Source organism: Rana temporaria, chromosome 3 (assembly GCF_905171775.1).
Source record: "Rana temporaria chromosome 3, aRanTem1.1, whole genome shotgun sequence".
NCBI classification, from domain to species: Eukaryota; Metazoa; Chordata; class Amphibia; order Anura; family Ranidae; genus Rana; species Rana temporaria.
The window spans coordinates 467,786,710-467,813,614 of NC_053491.1; the positions used below are offsets into that span (position 1 = coordinate 467,786,710).

General features: G+C 45.7%; 1 protein-coding gene across 2 annotated transcripts in view; it reads right to left on the reverse strand.

Moving 5' to 3' along the window:
• Positions 1–26,905, reverse strand: part of PLD2 (phospholipase D2) — a 129,424-nt gene that overhangs the window by 8,230 nt on the left and 94,289 nt on the right. Inside the window, exons 15-19 of one of the 2 annotated variants that reach the window (XM_040346903.1) lie at positions 25,368–25,494; positions 18,127–18,245; positions 8,802–8,915; positions 3,646–3,750; positions 2,970–3,058 (exon numbers count right to left, since the gene is read on the reverse strand). In XM_040346903.1, the coding sequence (XP_040202837.1) occupies positions 2,970–3,058; positions 3,646–3,750; positions 8,802–8,915; positions 18,127–18,245; positions 25,368–25,494 (554 nt within the window). Of the gene's footprint in view, positions 1–2,969; positions 3,059–3,645; positions 3,751–8,801; positions 8,916–18,126; positions 18,246–25,367; positions 25,498–26,905 lie in introns of both variants that reach the window. The other variant, XM_040346902.1, reaches the window with a different exon arrangement.

The following is a 26,905-nucleotide window of genomic DNA, read 5'->3' on the forward strand; positions in this document are numbered from 1 at the left end:
AGTGGTTAAACAGTAAAAATCATCAGTTAAAAAAAAAAATAAAAAGGCAACAACTCATGTAGAGGGAACGACAGAATTTGGTTAGAGCCATTCCCACCTCTTTCGAAAAGCTCAAAATTGCTTGAAACATTGTTGTTTCTCTGAACGAATGTTGACAAATCCAATCTCTCCAAAACTCTACTGCTAAAAGTGGCTTCCATGCGTCCACTGGCTGTGGGTGACAGGCCTATCATGGGATTTGTTTCTACCCTTCAACCTTGAACAAAGGTCCAGGTCAAACACCATTGTGGTTTATCTTTAGTTTTAATAAACTTTATTGACACCACTACATGGCCATTCTTGCACCTAGGAGGTCCCCTCCAATCAGGGTCACGTCCAGCAGGTGTAATGGTTGAAGAATGGTCATGTAGAGGTGTCAAAGTTTACGGCCTGGACTTTTGTTTGTTCGAGAGGACTAGGGTTGTATTCTAGAACTGCCATTTTCATATTTGTAACCACTTGCCGCCCGCCCTATTACGAAATGACAGCGGCAAAGTGGTTTCAATATCCTGACCCGATTTTGAGGGATCTTCCATTAAAAAGGTTTAGAGGACTATAAACTTTATGTACCTCTCTAGTCTAGTTGCAATTGCACAAAAATAAACAGACACCCCCCAGTGTTCGGAGGACTTCTCCATAACCCATAATTCTGCATACTGTAAAAGTCAATAGAAATTCTTCAACTGGAATGCTCAGCCGATGTAGCTTTGCTCAGATAGGGGAATCTAGCAGACAACTGTAGGACAAAAACAAACAGGAAGGCACAAATGCCTAGTGCATTACCAAAACATGTATTAAGAAAAGCCGAATGCGTACTCACAAAAGGGAGAAAATATAAGCATTGCATCACATCGGTAACAGAATAAATGTTGACGAAATGTCACCCAATCCAATGTACCACAATGTTGGAAATAATGCATTTCAAAAGACATACCACGCAACTAGCTCTGAGGAATGGGGTGTGTCCCCCGAAACACATCGTAACAATGTCAGCAAAGCGAACAGGTTTCTGGGCATACGCCCCCTTTTTCAGAGTTAGCTGGATCACTGGATCTGTTACCGTTGTGATACAATGCTTACATTTTCTCGTCTTTTGCGAGTATGCATTCGGCTTCTTTGTTTATTATTAAATATTTTGGTAAATTTTGTTTTTTCCTGCAGTTGTCTGCTAGATTGCTGTAACTCTCTGCTGAATCCAACACTTTACCAGCTTTGCTCAGTTACTATTAGACATGTGCACAACAAAAATTTCGTATTTTTTTGTTCTGTTTCGGCTCGTTCCGTAGATTTGTAAAGATTCGTAATTTCATAAGATGCAAGTCTTCCTATTCGGACCCGTTCATATTTCGTAAAACCCGAGTTTTCCTATTCGGACCCGTTCGGATTTCGTAAGACGCAAGTGTTCCTATTCGGACCCATTCGTATTTCATAAGACGCAAGTTTTCCTATTCGGACCCATTCGTATTTCGCAAGACACAAGTTTTCCTATTCGGACCCATTCGTATTTCGGAAGACGCAAGTTTTCCTATTCGGACCCGTTCGTATTTCGTAAGACGCAAGTTTTCCTATTCAGACCCGTTCGGATTTCGTAAGACGCAAGTTTTCCTATTCGGACCCATTCGTATTTCGGAAGACGCAAGTTTTCCTATTCGGACCCGTTCGTATTTCGTAAGACGCAAGTTTTCCTATTCAGACCCGTTCGGATTTCGTAAGACGCAAGTTTTCCTATTCGGACCCGTTCGTATTTCGTAGGACGCAAGTTTTCCTATTAGGACCCGTTCGTACTTCGTAAGATGCATGTTTTCCTATTCGGACCCGTTCGTATTTCGTAAGACGCAAGTTTTCCTATTCGGACCCGTTCGTATTTTGTAAGATGCAAGTTTTCCTATTCGGACCCGTTCGTATTTCGGAAGACGCAAGTTTTCCTATTCGGACCCGTTCGTATTTCGGAAGACGCAAGTTTTCCTATTCGGACCCGTTCGTATTTCGGGAAGACGCAAGTTTTCCTATTCGGACCCGTTCGTATTTCGGAAGACGCAAGTTTTCCTATTCGGACCCGTTCGCATTTTGTAAGACGCAAGTTTTCCTATTCGGACCCGTTCGTATTTTCGTTTATACTGAATGATTCGTAATTCTGTCCAATTTATTTTCGTTGATTCGAAATTCGTAATTCTGTTAGATAATAATTTTCGTTTAATGGATTCGTAATTTAATAACTTTTGTAAATACATAGCAACACGCGGCTAATCCATATTAAGATATACTTTCTCTTAAGCCCCGTACACACGGTCAGACTTTTTGCCAACAAACGTCAAAATGAGTGTTTTCCAGAAAAAAAAAAACGACTGTGTGTACGCTCCATCGGACAAACTTTTTCGGTTTCAAAAGTCCGGCCAACTCCCTTCAGACAAAAATCCACGGAAAAGTTTGTTTGAAGTCCGATCGTGTGTACGAGGCTTTACACTGTACAATGTGACTCAGCACAAAAGAGATAAGCTGATTGGCTAAGATATTAAGTAATCACTCACTAACTACACTGCCCAGTGCCCATTCGAAAGAACGATACAAGTACACAAATTTACGAACAGACAAAGAAACGGATTTACAAAACACACGAATGAAAATACGAACATACGAATGAAAATACGAACAGACAAATTATTTAAAATACGGAATGCAAATCGTTCGTTATAGATGTCATTTTCGTTCTTTTGCTTTTTCGGTGTTTCGTATTTTAGTAAGATTGTCCAATCGTGCGTTCGTATTTTCGCTTGTTCGTTATTTTGCTTATTCGTAATTTTCATATTTTGGGTCTTTCAGCTTTTCGGATGTTCAAATCGATACGAATGTACAAAAACAACAAATTCGTACGAAAATCCATTCGTTACGAACGGGAACGCACATGTCTAGTTACTATCATATTCACTCACTTGTGAGCTCGACTTATCCTCTTAACGATGGCATCAGCGATGGAGTTCTGTGTTGTCCTTCCACCCGTACAACTAATGAAGAACTGATTCTAGAGGAAAACCATGAAAAAAGGTAGACATTTTAGACAGTAGGTACTAAACTTTGCTGCTGTGCTTAGCTTCGGGCACCTCTGGGTCACATGTAGGGTACCCACGTGTCCCGGATTGCCCAGGATTGTCCCGAGTCCCGGGCACCTTCATTCCGGGACAATACAGTGTCCCGGAATGAAATGAAGACACAGCCACCTAATAGACAATTGCCAATCTGGTTGCTAGGACCGGCCCGGCCATTCAGGGACAGCGGTGTCCCTGAATGGCAGTTCGGAAATGTGGTCACCCTAGTCACATGGGCTGTGGATACAACATTGGTGTGAGCTGGGACTTCTCAGAGATAAAATGGAGAGGGTAGATCTGTGGAATTGTTGGACACTACTTAGCCAGGGCAAGAGGAGACAGTGGAATTCTTTATTAAAGGCTTCCTGCAGTAGTTAAATATCATGTCCTGAAGAGTTGCAGACCACCTTAGGGTCATACTAGTACCAGTAAAGCCAGTTTTACATTGGGCGGGGGGGGGGGGGAATTGGGTCTCGTCTTTTTTGTGGTCGGGCAAGCAGTACGATGAGTGTAGTCCTCTCACCTCTATGTAGACGTAGTGTTCAGCATTGGATATGCAGTGCACGTAGGCATTGTGAATGGAACTTTCGTTGCATCCCACAGACCAGCAATCAACCGACCGCAACAACTGCAACGAGAAGGACATGGAGGTAACTCTACAGAGTAATGTACCAAATCTCCTGAACACACATACATGTACACTGACAATGTGAAATTTTAATATCCATAAAGCTCAATTCGAAAAAAATCATTATAGTAAAGATGAATTCCAAGGTATGACAATTTTCACCTAGTCACATTAGCCCAGATTGGACCAATGTAAGTATGAATGTGCCATATCGATGAGATCCCTGTGGATACTGGAAATCAATGGAAGAAAGGAAGGGTGGACGGCCATTATCTATACGTTAGAGGCACAGGTGACAGAGGCAAATGGCCGACGCATTTCACACCATTACTGATTAATCAAAGCCGTTGGACCACCGACCCCAATTTATACGTATAAACTCCTGGTCACCTGACCAGAAGTATCTTCTCCAGATTACAATCACACACATAAAAAGGAGTCGGTATCAAGGCGATCTGTGCAAATAGCATGCTAAAATTAACCCCAAAAGGGGGAAAAAATAAATATAAAAAAATATGGGTCCATATAAGGAAACTGCAAATGACCGCCCCAAACTTCATTCGATGTACATGTATACCAATGAATGACTCGCTATGTCCATATATCCAATATACACCTAAAAAAAAAATATATACCGAATATACGTGAGTATAAGCCGACCCGAATATAAGCCGAGTCACCCAACAAATCTGGGAAAACTTATTGACTCGAGTATAAGCCTAGGGTAGGAAAGGCAGCAGCTACTGTAAGTGGAAAAGAGGGTCAAAAATGCCCATCTGCAGCCTCACAGTGCCCATCTGCAGCCTCACAGTGCCCTCACTCATTTACCTTTGATCCTCTGCTGCGTCATGCTGCAGTCGGCGGCTGCCCATTGTAACAAAGCCCCGCCTCCTCCTCGTCCGTGATAGACGGAACACTGATCCCAGCATTGGATCAGTGTTCAGTCTATCATGGACAAGGAGGAGGCAGGGGTTTGTTACAATGGACAGCCACCGACTGCACCATGAGACCGTGGGATACTCGATCACGGACGAGAAGGCGGGGCTTTGTTTTAATAGACGGCCGCCGACTGCAGCATGACACAGCGGGATACTCGATCACGGACGAGAAGGCGGGGCTTTGTTTTAATAGACGGCCGCCGACTGCAGCATGACACAGCGGGATACTCGAGTATAAGCCGGGGGGGGGGGGCTTTTCAGCATCAAAAATGTGCTGAAAAAGTTGGCTTATACTTGAGTATATACAGTATATATTTTTATACACACACACACACACACACACACACACACACACAGAAATATATCATTTAAAGGTATGTGGAAATCTAAAAAAAAAAAAGATTTTTAAAAGGAACAGACTCCCCAAATGGCAAAAATTAAGAAACATATATACAGACCCTTACATTAGAAAAACTATACAGGAATACAAAAAACTATGTAGAAATCACAGTACTAGAGAGCTGTAGACATACGATACTAGACACAGCTACTCCAGTGATCTGTACTTGCATCAATGCAGCCTGATCTGCGCCCATCTGCAGCCTCAATGCAGCCTCAATGCAGCCTCAATGCAGCCCGATCTGCGCCCATCTGCAGCCTCAATGCAGCCCGATCTGCGCCCATCTGCAGCCTCAATGCAGCCTCAATGCAGCCCGATCTGCAGCCTCAATGCAGCCCGATCTGCAGCCTCAATGCAGCCCGATCTGCAGCCTCAATGCAGCCCGATCTGCAGCCTCAATGCAGCCCGATCTGCAGCCTCAATGCAGCCCGATCTGCAGCCTCAATGCAGCCCGATCTGCAGCCTCAATGCAGCCCGATCTGCAGCCTCAATGCAGCCCGATCTGCAGCCTCAATGCAGCCCGATCTGCAGCCTCAATGCAGCCCCAATGCAGCCCGATCTGCAGCCCCAATGCAGCCCGATCTGCGCCCATCTGCAGCCCGATCTGCGCCCATCTGCAGCCCGATCTGCGCCCATCTGCAGCCTCAATGCAGCCCCATCTGCGCCCATCTGCAGCCTGATCTGCGCCCATCTGCAGCCTCAATGCAGCCCGATCTGCGCCCATCTGCAGCCTCAATGCAGCCCGATCTGCGCCCATCTGCAGCCTCAATGCAGCCCGATCTGCGCCCATCTGCAGCCTCAATGCAGCCCGATCTGCGCCCATCTGCAGCCTCAATGCAGCCCGATCTGCAGCCTCAATGCAGCCCGATCTGCGCCCATCTGCAGCCTCAATGCAGCCCGATCTGCGCCCATCTGCAGCCTCAATGCAGCCCGATCTGCGCCCATCTGCAGCCTCAATGCAGCCTGATCTGCAGCCAATCTCCCATCAAGGCAGCCCGATCTGCGCCCATCTCCCATCAATGCAGCCTGATGCCCATCTGCAGACTGCAATCACCAAGCTGTCATCGCCTGTTTACTCAGCTCTCAGTCAGTAATCACATACACAGTCCCGCCTTCGCCAGTTGACCAGCTCCTGTGATTGACAGAACACTGGTCCAATGCCAGTGGTGAAGGCGGGACTGTGTATGTGACGTCAGAGCCGAGTGAGAACCGAGTAAACAGGTACACGTTCGGCATACAATATGCACCCGTGTTTAAAATAGCAAAGCCTCTTTTTCATATTTTGAGAAATTATGCATATTCATCTTTCACAATTTTTAGAAATCTACGTAGACCAAGGTGTAACGGTCACCACTGTTTACTATTTCCATTCCATCAACCACGACAGCTTATCCGACAATCCACAATCCAGCAGACAGGACCCATTGGATTTTCCCCAGAAATAACGAGACAGAGCTCTGTTACTGGTTCCAAAATGAATGAATCTTTAATGGTTAGCTCTCAGGTTTTTATACAGTTACAAGCATGCTTCAGTAAGCACAGGGACAAAGACACACTCCACCCACACATCACACAATGGAGGGGCTAACGAGTCTCCAATACACATCCCACAGACTTTTCGGCACCGGTCTGACATAATTAACATGACCTAATTACTACACCTGAGAAGTCAGATGTTATGACTCTCACCTGCTATTCACATCACATATTATCATCACCTTTCACACAAAACAGTGTCATTAGCATCACACAATGAAAGGTCTGTAGAAGCAGACCTAATTAACACCTCAAAGTTAGACATCTGACCTTTACAGACTTAATTAGTACAATAGACACAAAACAGTATTAGCATCACACAATGGAATGTCTTTCAGAATCCAGACACAATTAACACCTCAACAGTCTATTGACCTGTTCATAAGGAACAACTTGTAATATTTCAAGATCTCCTGCAAAACATGCATTATCATTCATGTCTCATCTCATGTAATCCGAGATATCAGTTCTCAGTCATCCTATGCCCAAAAGGGACATAGGATGACCCAAGGGTCTTTAGTGAAGCTGGCACAGGAGTACCCCCCATCCTTTAAAAGTCTCTGGGTGTCACGGGCCATTCCGTTACACAAGGCATAAAAGGTTTTGATGTATTCATTTTTAAAATGGTGTGGGTAAAAAATACAGACTAATGCCCCGTACACACGGCCGGAATTTCCGACAACAAATGTTCGATGTGAGCTTTTGGTCGGATATTCCCACCGTGTGTAGGCTCCATCGGACATTTGCTGTTGGAATTTCCGTCAACAAATGTTTGAGAGCTGGTTCTCAATTTTTCGACAACAAAAGTTCTTGTCGGAATTTCCGACCGTCTGTATGCAATTCTGACGCACAAAAATCCTACGCATGCGGGAACTCAAACTTTTTTTGGTAAATCCTGTCTACAAAAAAATTGTGGTTATGGTCATAGTGACATTTGTTTAAAACGTGTCAATTGCAATGTTTAGGTGACTTTTAATTACAAACAAAATGTATTTAAAATTACAAATAAAAATACAAATTTTAAATTACAAATAAAAAATGTGGCATAGCAATTATATGCAATATCAAGTGATAAGACAGGTGTTCTTTTAACCACTTGAGACCCACGCTATTGACAAAAGACGTCAACAGCGCGGCTCTCAGGTGCCAAGTGGACGTCTTTGGACGTCTTTTAAAGTGCATTACCCGCGCGTGCCTCTGGGGGGGTGCGCGGCGGGTAAACACTGTCCCGGCGCATCGCTGGGAAGCCGATGCGTGTACCTGGCGGCCGCAATGTCCGCCGGGTGCACGCGATCGTCGGTAACACAGCAGGGACGTGGAGCTCTGTGTGTAAACACAGAGCTCCACGTGCTGTCAGAGGAGAGGAGACCGATCTGTGTCCCTTGTACATAGGGACACAGCATCGGTCACCTCCCCCAGTCACCCCCTCCCCCCACACAGTTAGAACACACCCAGGATACACATTTAACCCCTTCCCTGCCAGTCACATTTATACCGTAATTAGTGCATTTTTATAGCTGTATAAATGTGAATGGTCCCAAATTTGTGTCAAAAGTGTCCGATACGTCCGCCGCAATATCACAGTCCCAATAAAAATCGCAGATCGCCGCAATTACTAGTAAAAAAAAAAAAAAATCATAATTCTGTTCCCCATTTTGTAGCCGCTATAACTTTTGCGCAAACCAGTCGCTTATTGCGTTTTTTCTTTTTTTACAAAAATACGTCGAAAAATACGTATCGGCCTTAACTGAGAAAAAATATATATATATATTTTTTTTTAAATGGGATATTTATTATAGCAACAAGTAAAAAATATATATATATTTTTTAAATTGTCGCTCTTTTTTTGTTTATAGCGCAAAAAATAAAAACCGCAGAGGTGATCAAATACCACCAAAATAAAGCTCTATTTGTGGGGAAAAAAAGGACGTCAATTTTGTGTTGGGAGCCACGTCGCACGACCGTGCAAATGTCAGTTAAAGCGACGCAGTGCCGGAAGCTGAAATTTCGCCTGGGAACGAAGGGGGTTTATGTGCCCAGTAAGCAAGTGGTTAAAATAACGTTTTCAGTTCTTTAAGACCTGGAAGCATGTGGCAGAAAAGATCTGCAATATAAACTATCAGTATTGCCGCGTCCACTGCACTCTATTTCCTCAATGGTTGAGTCTCCTTCCTTACCTGCACAGTGGCACTCTGGCATCCTGGCACCGAGTGCAGATGTTTGTCCGCTGTGTTTAGAGATTTTGGTAGAAGACACGGGAAAGACGGACCATAATATTTCGATTTGGTGGTCTGTAGGGTACAAAACATACGGGGCGTAACAAAGATCTGGGTGGATTTCAAGATACCTATATGTAGCAGAGCAGCTAATATCATTCACAAATGAGGGTAAACGTTCCTATGATGTGCAAACCCCCCCCCCCCCAAAAAAAATAAATAAACAAAAAAGAAAAAATTAAATGATATAAATAACAAAAAAAATAAAAAAATCAAGATCTTGTATAAAATCTTACAATAATAATCTATGTATTATTATTACAGCACTTTTATACTGAGATTCCAGGTCCTGAAGAAGCAGGGTTTCCCACGAAACATGTCGCCCTTCATTCGTTGATCTGAAGGCCATAGAAACAGTAACTTTGAATCGCTAAATTTGATCATTTGGTTTTTAAAATGAATTTTAAATGGATACATTCTTTATATGTCTAAACAAAGGGTCAATATTTTTTTATACCTTTATTTTGTATCTAAATATATCTCCAAAAGTATGATACAAAGTCCCATTTTTTTTTTTTTCCCAATTACATTTTTATTGAAAAGTTTTCAGTTTTACACACATATAGACAAATGCAACAAGAAGTCATGAGTCATTGGACCACAGAGAGAACAGGGACGTAATATGGGCAATTGTCATAAGCGTGGAAGCACATTTCCACTACAGTATAGGCAGAGCCTGTTACATCGTAAAACATATTATACAGAATGGGAAAATGCAACCACTACCAATAAACAGCCCTGCAGACTCCGTCCCCGACAGGTTAGGAGAGGGACCAATGCCAGTAGACCACCCGTCGGAGAGAGGAGGGAACAAGTAATGGAATGGAATGTAGTCGAATAAAGTAAATATAACTGGATCAAAAATAAAAAGGGGGGAAACACAAAACAGGGGCGAGATGGACCACAATGACTGATTAAGATAAGGAGTAGTAGTCATACCAGGGCGTGATGAGAGCTGCCGCTCGCTTTACATTATCATCAAGAAAACCGTGTACCAAAGGTAAGTTCACTCACTAAACAATTCTCTCCAGATTTGCCATTTTTTGTCAAAGCTTCTCCTCTGACCCATTCTAGAGGCTATTTGGGATTCATATATATAATTATTACGAGTGAAGGTTATTACATCTGAGAGATTTGGGACTGTGGTGGACTTCCAGTTCCGGGTAATCAACGATCTCGCAGCTAGCAACAGATGTGTCACTACCGTACGGAACTGGGGGGGGGGAAGGAGTCAATGTTCAAACCTAGCAGGGCCAACGCGGGGCTTGGCCGCGTAAGAACCCCAGTAATAGAGGATATACACTTGAACAAACTCTTCCAGAAACTTGTTAAGTGTTTGCATTTCCAAAAGACATGCATAATATTACCCACCTCACCACAGTCCCTCCAGCACAGAGGGGAGTTGTCTCGGGAAAACTTAGACATTCTGTATGGCGTAAGGTACCACCTCAGGGCAATTTTTTGGGCAAGTTCCCAATGGTTAGTGCATTTGGATGCTTTGTACACAGATTTGATTGCCACTCGCCATTGAGGGTCCGTAAAGACGGTACCCAAATCTTCCTCCCATTTCAAGAAAGGAGGGGACTTGACAAAGGTGTGCCTGTGCTGGAGAAGACTGTAGAAGAGGGGAATCCCCTTGGCGGAGGGGGTTGTGGATCCGTAGAACCTCCATACCTGGTCAGGGAGGAGCAGTCTATGTTCACTGACAGAACTAAGGAAATGTGACACCTGGCGAAACCTGTACATATCTGATTGAGTGAGGTGGTATTTAGTCTGAAGGGACTGGAAAGTGGAGATGTGGTTAGCACTAAAGAGGTGGGAGACCTGAGTAATACCCTTGTCTCTCCAACTTCTAAGACTGACATTGGGGATTGCGCTCTCCAAGATCTCAATAGGAACCGGTACCTCTACCAGCGCATCGCGGGGATCTGTCCTGTTGCCAAGGTCCCTCCAGGCCTCCAATGAGGCCCGAAGAAACAAGGGCAACCGATGTAGAGGAAAAGGCCTCAACCTGTCCAGGTACAGCAAGGAGACCAAGTCCTTAGTGGGACTCAACGATCTCTCAATACTACACCAGGGGGTCGCCTGAGGGTCTGTGAACCACATCCTAAGCTGGTTCAGAAGGGAGGCACGGTAGTAGTCTCTTATGTCCGTGAGGCCCATGCCGCCCACAGACCTATGTCTAGTTAACAGTATCTTAGAGCATCTGGGCTTGCGTGAGCCCCAGACATGGGACCTAAGGATAGAATTTAGTGAACGGAGATAGGAGGTTTTTAAGGGAATAGGGAGCGTGTGAAAAATGTACAGGATCTGGGGAAGTAGCAACATCTTAAAGGAAGCAAGACGACCAGCCCAGGAGAGTTCTATTTTGGAAAGGCGCGTCGACTCCCTATTGAGTTTCGCTATTAGCGCTGGATAATTAGCATCCGCCAGTCCATAAGGGTCTGCTGTGATCTGAAGACCTAGATATGATATACTTTTCTTGGCCCACGCATAGGGGAAAGTTCTTTCCAGATAAGCCTGGGCAGGGGTTGGAAGGTGCATTGGCAGGAGGCGTTCACTTTATAGTAGGAAATATTGCTGAAGGAGTGCAAAACCTCCTGGACATGGGGGAGCGATGAGGTCGGGGATGTTAGGGACAAAGTCCCATTTTTGATGTACTTATACTTGTGTGTGCGCAACGTTGACTGCAGCTTTATTGTGATTGTAAACCCTCACATATACCCAGTGCAGTGACTGGCCTCAGGTGGTGCACAGAGAGGAAAAAAATCCTCCCACATAAGTTGTAACCGTTTATCTGCAGTCTTCTCTTCATCCAAAGTAAAACAATTGGATAATCTGGCTAGAATATAGATACAAAAAAACAAGCATAAATCTGCGCTATCTGTGTAAAAAGCTGCCACAAACAATCTAGTGAAACAAGAAAGTGATAAATATACGAAAACAATAAAAGTGGCGCTAGAAAGTGATAATGATAGAAATATTAAAGTGAACTGAATCATAAAACTGTGTGAACAAAAATAAAAAGTCCATATATGATATATCCAAAAGCAGTGAATCTCTGGAAAAGAACACCGTCTGTGAATGGTCTCCTGTGACGAACAATTAGAAACACCACGGTGGGATGAATGAATAAATGTGAAGGGATGACCACCACCAGGAGGGGAGGCTTACCAGAGATATTGAACCCTGTTAAGCGTACGCCTAGAGGGTCAATATAGGCTGTTATATAAGTTGATGGAACCACATCAATCGGATCCGGATACACTAAGAAAACGATGGCTTGAACGCATCACTTTAAATCAGAGCGGAGGGGGGTGGCAACGTCTTGATAGTAACTCCCAAGAGGTCAGACCGTATCCAAAGCACATAAAAGAAAACGAAGTCTCATAGTGTAATACCGTAATACTGGTGAAATTTATTAACGGTTAAAAACACTTACAGTTCTGAAGGAGACAAAGGGCATCAATAAAAGGTGGCGCATGGCAGCAGCAGAGTCCCGACGCGTTTCGCAATAGTTTGCATCATCATCACCCCAGATGATGCAAACTATTGCGAAACGCGTCGGGACTCTGCTGCTGCCATGCGCCACCTTTTATTGATGCCCTTTGTCTCCTTCAGAACTGTAAGTGTTTTTAACCGTTAATAAATTTCACCAGTATTACGGTATTACACTATGAGACTTCGTTTTCTTTTATGTGCTTTGGATACGGTCTGACCTCTTGGGAGTTACTATCAAGACGTTGCCACCCCCCTCCGCTCTGATTTAAAGTGATGCGTTCAAGCCATCGTTTTCTTAGTGTATCCGGATCCGATTGATGTGGTTCCATCAACTTATATAACAGCCTATATTGACCCTCTAGGCGTACGCTTAACAGGGTTCAATATCTCTGGTAAGCCTCCCCTCCTGGTGGTGGTCATCCCTTCACATTTATTCATTCATCCCACCGTGGTGTTTCTAATTGTTCGTCACAGGAGACCATTCACAGACGGTGTTCCTTTCCAGCGATTCACTGCTTTTGGATATATCATATATGGACTTTTTATTTTTGTTCACACAGTTTTATGATTCAGTTCACTTTAATATTTCTATCATTATCACTTTCTAGCGCCACTTTTATTGTTTTAGAATATAGATAGATTTAAGAATTATAAAGCCTTTGCTAAAAAAAAAAAAAAAAAAAAAATCTGCCTGCTGGTATTTTTTTTGTTCTGCTTTAAAACTTCCCAATTGAAAAAAAAAAAGTTACAAAAAAAGAGAAATGGAGGCTTTAACCCTTTCACTGCCACACATTGACCACATGTGACGTGGAGATAAAAAGCGTGTATGAGTTTTTTTGCACACGTTTAAAAAATCATTTTAGGCTTGAAGATTGGTTAAAGCGCAACTCCATTTTTGTTGAGAGAAAAAAATAAAAAAAAAACATTACCCTCTGGGTGATCTGTGTTAGACATGTGCACTGCCGAAAAATTTGTTTTCATTTCATTTTTTTGCTTTTTTTTTTTTTCGGGAATTCGGAAATCTAAGTTTTCAGATTTTCGAAACTTCCGAAATTTTTTATTTCGAAATTAAAAAATCCAAACAATTCTGAAATTTCGAAATTTGTCAAAATTCGTTAAACTAATTCGGAACTAAATGAATTGCACATGTCTAATCGGTGTACATTGCAAGGATTTTGCCAAACTTTTATGCAGATTCCTACTATTTTTATCCGGAAGAAATTACGGTTTGTTCTTCTGTGCCCAGTGGCGGCCAAAAATTTTGGGGGGGGCGCAAAAAAAATTCAAAAAAAAAAATTGCAGCCTCACTGTGCCCATCAATTGTCACCACTGTGCCATGCCATCAACTGCAGCCACTGTGCCATGCCATCAAACGCAGCCACTGTGCCATCAATTGTCTCCACTGTGCCATGCCATCAAACACAGCCACTGTGCCATGCCATCAAACACTGTACCCATTTTTGCCACTGTGCCCATTGTCGCCGCTGTGCCCTGTAAAATGCCCCGCCCGGCACTTACCTTTCTGGGGGTCAGCCATTCTCCTTCCACGTCCCTCAATGTCTTCTCCCGCCCTCGATGACGCTTCAGCCAATCAGGTTACCGGTAACTAGAACCGGTGAACCTGATTGGCCGAGACGCCTGTCAGTCTTATCCAAGTACGCCCTGCCGGTACGTCCCGAGGATAAGCATTCAGATGGGCTGTACTTGGAAAGCCTATCAAAGCCGCTGGCTCTGATAGGCACTTCCACACAGCCAACCAGCTGCCGTTATTCAGGTGGCCAGCGCTCACCATCCGGCCATCTGAATAGTGGGCGGCAGCGGCGAAAATACATAGATTCATGCAATGCATGAATCTATGTATTTCAGTGGCGGTGCAAGAGCCAGAGGGGGCGGCGCTCCGGCGCCCTCTATGGACGAACCGCCACTGTCTGTGCCCCTGTGCCAAAAAAGTCTAATGGATCTAATGGGAGTGGTTTCATAATTATCAACCAGCTGCTGCAGCTGTAGGGCTCTAATGAGGAAAGCTGCAGGGTCTGCATCCCTTTAGGCCCCTTCACACGGGGCAGATCCATTGGACAGACTCCACTTGCTCAGTGAGGGATCGGAGCGATCAGTTGATCCTCCGCTTAGCAGGCAGATGACAGGTTGGTCTCCGCTCACTGTGCTGAGATGGACCTGTCAGAGCCCCGCTCTCTTCTATGGGGAGATGAGATGAAAATGGACTGTCTGTCCATTTTCATCCGATCTGCATGAACGGATGGTAAATACTTGTCTCTATCCAGAGCACCAAGTGTCATTTCTGTCTGCTGCTTCCTTCCTCTGCTTCTTACAGAGTTTTCCCGACACCAAGAGAAAAGTGGTGACAGGGGAGGGATCTCCAGCTGACTGATCACGATCAGCCAAGCGTGTCACGATCCTACGGGGTAAAATGACCGCACCAGCCAAGCAGACCCAGAGGCGATTCAGTTTGCATGAGTTGCGCTATACAAGTCATTCATTCATTCACTGACAGCCTCAGCTTCGTTTCTGTGTTCTGTGTGAAGGGGGGGGGGGGTGTGTCCCTTGCCTCCAATCAGCTGTCAGAGCTCTCCTCACTAAGCTCTGTAGAGTGGGACTTCAGCTCTCCACTCCCATCTAAACTTTCAGACAAGCTTTAAAATCCAGTACTTTGAACGGATGTAGAGAAGAAAAGCTGCATATAAACAGGTACAACGTATGTAGGAGGATTTGATTCATCTCTGTATGTCACCTGATGCCAGTCACTTCACTGGGTATATATAAGGGTTTACAACCACTTTGAACTTTATTTTTATCACATTGAGGACCATAAAAATTCCCTAGTGTGATGTAGCGTCCCGTAAATGTGTTTAAAACCCCCCTCAGTTGCCAACGTTTGATTTAAGAGGGGGGCAGTGAAAGCTTTCATTTGTCTTTTTGTAACTTGTTTTCAATTGGGAAGTTCTAAAGCAGAACAAACAAAAAAGAAAAAAAAATACCAGCAGGCAGATTTTTTTTGTTAGAAAAGACTTAAATATAAATCTTGAATCAATCTATCTATCTATCTATCTATCTATCTATCTATCTATCTATCTATCTATCTATCTATCTATCTATCTATCTATCTATCTATCTATCTATCTATCTATCTATCTATCAACCAGATTACCCAACCATTTACTTATCCATCAACCCATCTATCCACTTATCCATCTACCAACTATTCCAACTACCCATCTTCCACTTATCCTTCCATCCATCTAACCATTTACTTATCCATCAAATCTATTCATCCACTTATCCATCTACCAAGCTCTCCATCCACCCTTCCACTTATCCTTCCATCAATCTAACCATTTACTTATCCATTAACCTATTCATCCACTTATCCACCGGCCAAGCTCTCCATCCACCCATCCAACCATTTACTTATCCATCAATCTATTCGGCCAAGCTCTCCATCGGCCAAGCTCTCCATCCACCCATCCATTTACTTATCCATCAATCTATTCGGCCAAGCTCTCCATCCACCCATCCAACCATTTACTTATCAGTCTATTCGGCCAAGCTCTCCATCGGCCAAGCTCTCCATCCAATCATCCAACCATTTACTTATCCATCAATCTATTCTGCCAATCTCTCCATCGGCCAAGCTCTCCATCCATCCATCCATCCAACCATTTACTTATCCATCAATCTATTCGGCCAAGCTCTCCATCGGCCAAGCTCTCCATCCACCCATTTACTTATCCATCAATCTATTCGTCCAAGCTCTCCATCCACCTATCCAACCATTTACTTATCCATCAATCTATTCTGCCAAGCTCTCCATCGGCCAAGCTCTCCATCCAATCATCCAACCATTTACTTATCCATCAATCTATTCTGCCAATCTCTCCATCGGCCAAGCTCTCCATCCATCCAACCATTTACTTATCCATCAATCTATTCGGCCAAGCTCTACATCGGCCAAGCTCTCCATCCACCCATTTACTTATCCATCAATCTATTCGGCCAAGCTCTCCATCCACCTAATCCAACCCATTTACTTATCAATCTATTCGGCCAAGCTCTCCATCCAATCATCCAACCATTTACTTATCAATCTATTCTGCCAAGTTCTCTATCGGCCAAGCTCTCCATCGGCCAACCTTTTCATCCAACCATTTACTTATCCATCAATCTATTCATCCACTTATTCATCTACCAAGCTCTTCATCCGCCCCTCCACTTATCCTTCCATCCATCTAAACATTTACTTATTAACCTATTCATCCACCAAGCTCTCCATCCACTTATCCTTCCATCCATCCAACAATTTACTTATCCATCAACCCATCCATCCACGTAGCCATCTACCAAGCTCTCCATCCACTTAAACTTCCATCCAACCATTTACTTATCCATCAACCCATTTATTCACTAATCCATCTACCAAGCTCTCCATCCACCCATCCAACCATTTACTTATCCCATCAACCCATCCATCCACGTATCCATCTACCAAGCTCTCCATCCACTTAAACTTCCACCCATCCATTTACTTATCCATCAATCTATTCGACCAAGCTCTCCATCGGCCAAGCTCTCCATCCACCCATCCATTTACTTATCCATCAATCTATTCGGCCAAGCTCTCCATCCACCCATCCAACCATTTACTTATCCATCAATCTATTCTGCCAAGCTCTCCATCGGCCAAGCTCTCCATCCAATCATCCAACCATTTACTTATCCATCAATCTATTCGGCCAAGCTCTCCATCCACCCATCCAACCATTTACTTATCCATCAATCTATTCTGCCAAGCTCTCCATCGGCCAAGCTCTCCATCCAATCATCCAACTATTTACTTATCCATCAATCTATTCGGCCAAGCTCTCCATCGGCCAAGCTCTCCATCCACCCATCCAAGCATTTACTTATCCATCAATCTATTCGGCCAAGCTCTCCATCCACCTATCCAACCCATTTACTTATCAATCTATTCGGCCAAGCTCTCCATCGTCCAAGCTCTCCATCCAATCATCCAACCATTTACTTATCAATCTATTCTGCCAAGTTCTCTATCGGCCAAGCTCTCCATCGGCCAACCTTTTCATCCAACCATTTACTTATCCATCAATCTATTCATCCACTTATTCATCTACCAAGCTCTTCATCCGCCCTTCCACTTATCCTTCCATCCATCTAACCATTTACTTATTAACCTATTCATCCACCAAGCTCTCCATCCACTTATCCTTCCATCCATACAACAATTTACTTATCCATCAACCCATCCATCCACGTAGCCATCTACCAAGCTCTCCATCCACTTAAACTTCCATCCAACCATTTACTTATCCATCAACCTATTTATTCACTTATCTATCTACCAAGCTCTCCATCCAACCAACCATTTACTTATCCATCAACCCATCCATCCACTTGTCCATCTACCAAGCTCTCCATCAATCCACTGATCCTTCAATCCATTCAACCATTTACTTCTACATCAACCTATTCATCCACTTGCCCATCTACTAAGCTATTCATCCACCCATCAATTTTATCCTTCCCTCCATCCACATATCAACCCATACATCCATCTATCCATCCATTAGATACAGCATTTTATAAAAGACATTGCTTTTATTGGTACCCAAGGAGATTTCATTTAATACAACAGGACAAGTAAACATACTCTTAATGAAGACAAGGAGGATCAAGGCATAAAAGTCCTCACCTTTGTAAAGTTCCACCTTTGAATAAAGTGTCTAGATGCATCCCTGGCAGCTTTACCTAGAATTACTGCACCTATGTCCCTCCATGGCATTCGTGGGTTTCTCAATCGATCAATGAAATCTAAAAAGTAAAGAAATATATATGGGTCCTGTCCTTTCTCTTACAGGATGACACAGTCCTAGGAGAGCAATGAGTGTGTACATCAATTTATAGTGCATCACAGACAAAAAAAAGGGAGCTATGGGGGAAATGTAAAACTGGTGCACTTGGAATCTGGTACAGCCATGCATGGTAGCCAATCAGATTCTAAATTCAGCTTGTTCATTAGGCTTTGACAATAAATCCTGGAAGTTGATTGGTTTCTATGCAGAGTTGTACCAGATTTTAGACTTGGTTTTGTTTTAGTTAATAACCCCCATGTGTCCACCCTCCTGCAGAATGATACATATAGAAGGGAGGTAGGCAGGCCCGTCTGAACCCGACAGGCAAAGCAAACATTTGCCTGGGGCCCGAGCTGGCCAGGGGCCCCAGCAGGGAGGGCCCTTGCCGCAGCGCTGCGTCCTCCTGCAGTCCGGTCGGCCGTGTACCATAACCGCGCGGTACAGGAGAATCAGGTTCCTGTTCCCGACCGGACTGACAGGAAGTGCACACACTGAGTGTTCACTTCCTTTCAGTCCGGCCCCGGGAACAGCAAACTGAATCTCCTGTACCGCGCGGTTATGGTACACGGCCGACCGGACTGCAGGAGGACGCAGCGATGCGGCAAGAGCCCTCCCTGCTGGGGCCCCTGTGCGGACACCAACATCTGCCGGCATGTGCGTGTGAGGATAGAGGTAAACCCCCCACCCCCCCCCCCCCCCCAGCTTCTCAACTGAAAAACTGAAATGTCACTTTTTTTTGCCTGGGGCCCCCAAATGTCTTCGAACTGCCCTGGAGGTAGGTGTCTGTCCTCTTCCACTTGCAAATCACAACGTATATATAGGTATTGCGGTCGGCAAGTGGATTGAGAAGGGAACTATGAGTGTGTCCCTCAATCTGTAGGGTGGCACAGATAGAAGAGAGTAAGGAGTCAACCTGTAGGGTCACACATAGAAGTGGTCTAGGAGTGTGTCCCTCCTTCTGTCCCTCCCTCTGTCCCTAAAATAAAGAGATTTTTAATACAGCTTACCTGTAAAATCTTTTTCTTGGAGTACATCACGGGACACAGAGCGGCATTCATTACTATATGGGTTATATGGAGTACCTTCAGGTGATGGACACTGGCAATCTCAAACAGGAAATGCCCCTCCCTATATAACCCCCTCCCATAGGAGGAGTACCTCAGTTTTGTAGCAAGCAGTATGCCTCCCAAAATGGTCCCCAAAAGAGGGGTGGGAGCTCTGTGTCCCGTGATGTACTCCAAGAAAAAGATTTTACAGGTAAGCTGTATTAAAAATCTCTTTTTCTTTATCGTTACATCACGGGACACAGAGCGGCATTCATTACTATATGGGATGTCCCAAAGCAATGCTTACAATGAGGGGAGGGAGAACATCTCCAAGACAAAAGGATTTAATTTAGAGATATACTCAAATCATAATAAATCCAACTTAGTTGAGAAAAATAATTTAAAATTTTAAATTTAACTCAAAAGGGAGCCCCCGGAATCCGAGGGTCTCAAACTGCAGCCTGCAGCACTGCCTGCCCAAAGGCTGTATCAGTATTCCTTCTTGCGTCCAACTGGTAGAATTTTGTAAACGTGTGGACAGAAGACCAGGTTGCCGCCTTGCAAACTTGAGCCATAGAGATCTGGTGATGTGCTGCCCAGGAGGCGCCCATGGCCCTAGTAGAATGAGCCCTTAATGATACTGGAGGAGGCAACCCTTTCAAGCCGTAGGCCTGAGTGATTAACTGTTTAATCCACCTAGAGATGGTGGACTTTGCAGCTGCCTGCCCCTTTTTGGGCCCATCCGGTAAAATGAACAACACATCCGTTTTCCGGATCTTCTCTGTAGCTTTAAGATAGGCCTTCATGGCCCTGACAATATCCAAGGTATGCAGCAACCCTTCCTTTCTGGAAGTGGGTTTAGGGAAGAAGGATGGTAATACCAAATCCTGGTTTAGATGAAAATTGGATATAACCTTCGGTAGGAAGGAAGGATGAGGGCGGAGAACGACCTTGTCCTTATGAAAAATAAGATATGGTTCCTTACAGGATAAGGCCGCCAGTTCCGATACTCTTCTTGCGGAAACTATGGCGACCAAAAATACTAACTTCCCTGTCAGTAAAACCAAAGGAATTTCAGCCAACGGCTCAAACGGTTGTTTCTGTAAACTTGACAGAACAAGATTTAAATCCCACGGACAAAGCAGGGATTTAACTGGAGGTTTAATACGCAAGACCCCTTGAAGGAAGGTCTTAACCAGCGAGTGGGTGGCCAGCGGCCGCTGAAACCACACTGACAGAGCTGAAATCTGTCCCTTGATTGTGCTTAATGCCAATCCCTTATCCACTCCTAGCTGGAGAAAACTTAAAACTCTATCGATGGTAAACTTGCGAGAAAGCCAAAGCTTGGACTCACACCAGCTTACATAGGCCTTCCAGACCCTGTAATAAATCACCCTAGAGACCGGTTTCCTGGCTCTGATTAGGGTAGAGATTACTTTCTGAGACAGACCTCTACCCCTGAGAATCAGGGATTCAGCTTCCAGGCCGTCAAATTTAAATGCCGTAAGGCAGGGTGGAGGATCGGACCTTGCGATAGCAGGTCTGGCCGTAGAGGAAGAGTCCAAGGGTCTCCCACTACCATCTTTAGGATGAGTGAGTACCATGCCCTTCTGGGCCATGCTGGAGCTACCAGGATGACTGGTATGTGCTCCACCCTGATCCTGCGCAGCAGGCGGGGTAGTAACTGGAGCGGGGGAAAAGCATAAAGAAGTTTGAACTGATGCCAAGGGCAAACCAGCGCATCGGTTCCGCAGGCCATCGGATCCCTTGAGCGGGATATGAACCTGTCTATCTTCTTGTTGAGTCTCGATGCCATGACATCCACGTCCGGCACTCCCCATCTTTGGCAGAGTGCTTGAAAGATTTGTGGATGCAGAGACCATTCCCCCGGCAATAGAGTCTGGCGGCTTAAGAAGTCCGCCTGAAAGTTGTCCACTCCTGGAATAAAATATTGCCGATATGCAGGGCACATGAGCCTCTGCCCATAGGAGAATCAAGCTCACCTCTCTCTGAGCGGCTTGACTCTTGGTTCCCCCTTGGTGATTTATGTATGCCACGGCCGTGGCATTGTCTGATTGAATTCTCACCGGGAACCCCTGCAATTTTGACGTCCAAGCCCTGAGGGCTAGTCGAGCAGCTCTGAGCTCCAAGATGTTGATGGGCAACTGCCTCTCTGGCTTTGCCCAAGTACCTTGGCGAATGCAACCATCCAAAATTGCTCCCCAGCCCGTCAGGCTGGCGTCTGTGGTCACTATCTTCCAGGCCACTGGTCTGAAAGATTTCCCCTTCAGTAGATTCTGAGGATCTAACCACCAACACAGACTTTGTCGGACTCTTGATGAGAGCGGCAACGGGATATCCAAGGCCTGTGGCCTTCTGCTCCATGCTGACAGGATGGCTGCCTGCAGGATGCGAGTGTGGCTCTGGGCGTATGGTACCGCCTCGAATGTGGCCACCATCTTGCCTAGTAACCTCATACATAGGCGAATAGTCGGTTCTTTCTTGCTTAGAACCAGTAGGATTAATTCCTTGATGGCCTTGACCTTCATCAGAGGTAAAAACACTCTTTGTTGTTCTGTGTCTAATCTCATGCCGAGATATTCCAACTGCCCTGTGGGCTGGAATGCTGACTTTTCTCGATTTAGGACCCAGCCGAACCTCTCTAGGTATTGGACCGTGAGGGCCACTGCTCGCTCCAAGCTGGGAGACGAGTGATCTATGACTAGGAGGTCGTCCAGGTATGCTAGGATCGTGACCCATTGGATCCTTAGTTTGGCTAGGATTGGAGCTAGGACCTTCGTGAACACCCGGGGGGCCGTAGCCAACCCGAAGGGAAGCGCCACGAATTGGAAATGACGCGAAGCCACCATGAAGCGTAGATATCTTTGATGTGGCTGATAAATTGGAACATGAAGGTAGGCATCCTTTATGTCTATGGACGCCATGAAGTCGTCCTTTTGGAGTGTGGCAGCTGCTGACCGCACGGATTCCATCCGAAATGAACGGACCTTTAGGTATGCATTTACCATCTTTAGGTCCAAAATTGGCCTGACATCTCCATTGGACTTTGGGATGATGAATAGGTTGGAGTAGAAACCTAGCCCCTGTTCCAGGACTGGTACCTCTACTATTACTTCCTGGGAAAGTAGATGATTTAATGCCGACATTAATGCGGCTCCCTTCTCCGGATCGTTTGGAATCCTCGACTCCTGGAAATGAGGAGGAGGAAACCTTCGGAAATCTAATTTGTAGCCCGTGGCCACGGAAGACAGTACCCACTTGTCGGGAATGCTGGCTTCCCAAACCTCTGAAAAGAGTCGCAGCCTTCCCCCCACCTTCGTGGGTGGGGGCGTCCCTTCATAAGGTCGGCTTGGGGGCTGGTTTTGCTGGTTTGCGAAACCACTGCCTTCTGCCTCTAGCAGCCTGTCCCTGCGACTTGCTGTTGAAGCCGAAGTTTGCTTTCGCAGGAGGCCGTCGATACTGTTTGGCATTAGAGGGCCCCTGCCCAGGGGAGTACTGTCGTTTAAACGCAGGCCCCTGAAGCCTCTTCTTAGTTGGCAAAAGAGTACTTTTGCCGTTTGAAATGGTCTGAATGTATTTATCTAGGTCTTCTCCGAAGAGTCGTCCTCCATGGAAGGGGAACCCTACCAGGAGCTTCTTGCATGGGGGCTCGGCCTCCCAGCTTTTTAACCATAAGAGTCTTCTCATATGGATAAGGGATAACCATAAACGTGACGTTTGCTGGATAGAATCCTTAATTGCGTCTACCGTAAAGCATATGGCCCTAGGGACATCCGAAAACTCTTCTGCCTGCTGGGCAGGAATAAGTTTAAGCATCTGCTTAATTTGATCCGATAATGCTTGAGCAACCCCAATCGCAGCCACAGCTGGCTGCACTACTGCCCCTGCAGTAGTGAAGGAGTTCTTAAGTAGTGCTTCCAAGCGTTTATCAACCGGATCCTTGAACACCTGTATGTTTTCTACAGGGCATGTTAACGATCTGTTAACACATGAGATGGCTGCGTCCACTGCAGGAGTAGCCCATCTCTTGGAAAATTTATCTTCCATAGGATATAGGACAGAGAATCTTTTAGGTGGTAAAAAGATTTTATCTGGCTTGCTCCAGTCTTGGAACAAAACTTCCTCTAGCAGAGGATGGATCGGAAACACTGCATTGCTTTGAGGCGCCCTTAGTGAGCCCAAAGCTGAAACCGTCGACACTTGGAGATCTGGTACTGGCAAGTTAAATGCACTATGGACCAAGTCCGTTAAGGCTTGGATCCACCAGCTCTCCCCTTGGGAGACTGCTCCAGACTCCTCTGTATCCGGGTCTTCGATCCCCGAACCTACTTGGTCCTTGTCCAAGAGGTCGTCCAATTCCCCTGAGGAAAGGACCTCCTCTTCTGAGGGTCCACGCTCGGGCGACGGAGATCTAATCCGCTTACTGCCCCGCATAGCTGTGGCTATCATTTTCCCCATTCTTTTCTCCATCTCTCTTAAAGAGGTGAGTAATACCTCGTCCGTGACCATCTTAGGGTTGGACTGACCCGCGCCAGCTCCAGCCCCAGATCCCGATGGCCCCAAGGCTCCCTCTGGGGAAAGCAGCGGCATAACTTTGTCCGAGACCTCAGACTCTCTGGGGGAATCCCCACCTCTTGTACCCTCTGACCCGGATGCCATGGTACAATACCGAGGTACACCTGCTAGCTTATTGGTACTTGGAACTATAAATAGTTAATTGCCCAAACACCTGTTTGGGGGATAAAAAATGCCTCCTCCCCCCTTGATGGATTTTTTTTTTTTTTTTTTTTTTTTTAATCCAGGAAAGAAAAAGCATTCTGTCCCCCTGAGTAGTATTGCCAAGAAAAACTATTGAGATGGAAAAGAACAGCCTATTTCTAGGCTTGAAAACAGTCTTCTGAAGACTGTAATATCCTTTCTGGCCACTGTGTGTCCTCGGCGCCCCGTGCTGCCGCTCTGGTCTTTTCCTCCTCAGTTCCAATGTTAGAATGAGCTGTTGGAACGAAAAAGGAAGGGCCGCCCCTTCCTTAAGCAACTGACCCGCCCTTCCCCCCTCAGCTAAACGGCGCGAATTGCGCCTATAACACGGGGACGCGCGCGCGCCCGCCGACAGGGGGGGGGGTTGGGGGGAAGGGAGCCTCTCTGCTCCAATCCTGGAACCACGAGGAGGTCAGCGTTTTACCTGCTTTGCAGGCTCTGAGGAGGAAGAACCGATGGAGCATCGCCTGGAGGCTTGCAGGCAAGCATAGCTCTCTGACACACACATACACATTATATTACACAGGCCCCACTCAATGCTTTTCCAATACTACAAGGGAGGTCACTTTTTATGGGGAATAATACACATAGAGCCATCCTATCATTAAGATATGTGACTAGTTTGCCAGATGCAGCGCATAACTTTAGGCATGTCCCCTGTGACCCCCCAGAAAAAACCTGCTAAGAACCAAGTTCCGCAAGTTTTCCCCTCACTTACCTGCTCCATGCCGCAGGACTTTGCCAAGCAAGAGGCCCAATCTTCCCCCATCTCCGTGGGGATGTCTAGACCTTCAGGCCCTGGGTTCCTATGAAGGATCCACTGTCCTGGGCCCATATAGCACTCTGGCAACAGAAACATTAGGCCCCCAAACGTTTCTAAGTTCTGGGCCCAGGGTCCAGCTCTCTAAAAAGAAAAGCATTATGGGCTATACCCCAAGGGTTTGGGGTCCGGTTACTGACCACTTTAGCGCTGAGGCCTTTGGACAGAACCGGTTAGCTCACCTAATCCCAATGATGCGGAGGCAAGCTAAACCATGACCAACACCTAAGACACTGGCGTAAAAACTGAGGTACTCCTCCTATGGGAGGGGGTTATATAGGGAGGGGCATTTCCTGTTTGAGATTGCCAGTGTCCATCACCTGAAGGTACTCCATATAACCCATATAGTAATGAATGCCGCTCTGTGTCCCGTGATGTAACGATAAAGAAAATGCAATCCCATAGATAGAAAGAAGATATCTAGTATGTCTATTACCTTCAAAAGGTTTGTCCAGTTGAACCCAGTCTTTAAATATCAGGTTACTGTAGTCTTTGCCCAGCCAGTATTGGGAGATCATCTCAGCCTCTTCGGGGGATGCGTCCACAGCTGCTGCGGTTCCATTCTGCTGAGAGACAGCGGGATGCCACCTTATAGGAGAAGAGACAGACAGCGAGAGGACAGACCATGAAAGAAAAGAGACATCAGAGAAAAGAAGGAGATAATGGCGAAGGTTAAACGGAATATGGAGGAGGAGTTATAGGGTCTGTCCACTGAAAGCAGAAATTTCAATAATAATGAGTTAAATGTACTAAATGAGGATATGGAGAGATAGTTATAGTTATGAAGTCACAGAGTAAATCTTCTGTAGCACCCTAGTGCTAGGCAAGCAGGGCTGATCCTAGGGTCACAGACGCCTGGGTGCAGAAATATTTATGGCACACCCACATGGTCAGAGACTGCAGACATAGTACAGGAGATGGTCAGAGACTGCAGACATACTACAGGAGGTGGTCAGAGACTGCAGACATAGTACAGGATGTGTTTAGAGACTGCAGACATAGTACAAGAGATGCTCAGAGACTGCAGATATAATACAGGAGATGCTCAGAGACTGCAGATATAATACAGGAGATGTTCAGAGACTGCAAATATAATACAGGAGAGGCTCAGAGACTGTCGCTATGGTCTCCGGCTGCTTCGCTCTCCTTCTCTGGCAGGAGGGAGAGAGGATGGACTTGGGCAGGAAACAGTGGCGGCGGCTCCTCCTCTGATCTGCTCCTGTCAGTTGCCGGCGGAGAGAGCTGCCTCTGGACACAGACAAGAAAAAGAGGACGTGGCAGAAGGGAAGCACTCTGGCGCTTCAGCGCCCCCACCTTTGTGGCGCCTGGGTGCGCTGCACCCCGTGCACCTGCCCAGGATCGGCCCTGTAGGCAAGGTTGCTAACAAATTTAGTTTGCTAGATGTTAATCAGCCTGGCTCATTGTTAGGGAGATCCACTGACCTTTTCCTAAATCTGAGTTTGAACCACTTCTCTTCTGTCACTAGGTGGCATTGTTGTCTGTGGCATTAGATTGACAAAGGCTTAGTGAATCCAGACTAGGAGTGGATGGGTTGTCTCAGCTGCCCTTGGCCTTCTGGGAGAGCCTATTTATTCGGGAGGAGTCAGGCGATCAGGTTCTGTTCCACCTGGATGGCTGTCTGGGTGGATGTGTGTTAAAAAGCTCCTGGCTGCTAGACCAGAAGCCTGAGTCTATCCGGGAGTACCTGGTTTCTAGGTGGTCTGAGGCCTATTCAGGTGAGAAGTGAGCAGTGCAGGGTTGGGGCTTCAGGCTTGGAGGGGGTTCTGTCGGCTGGAGAACCAAGTAGTTGCCACAGGTGAAGGAAAGCAGTTGCCGTCAGAGATGACCACTTCTGTTGCCAGAGGCAAGCGAGAACCAGAGTCAGAGGTAAGGGGGACACACCCACCATGCCTAGTAACCCATACTGTGAAGATGGTTGTCAGCTTTCCCTGACTCTAGAGGTCACCATTAGGC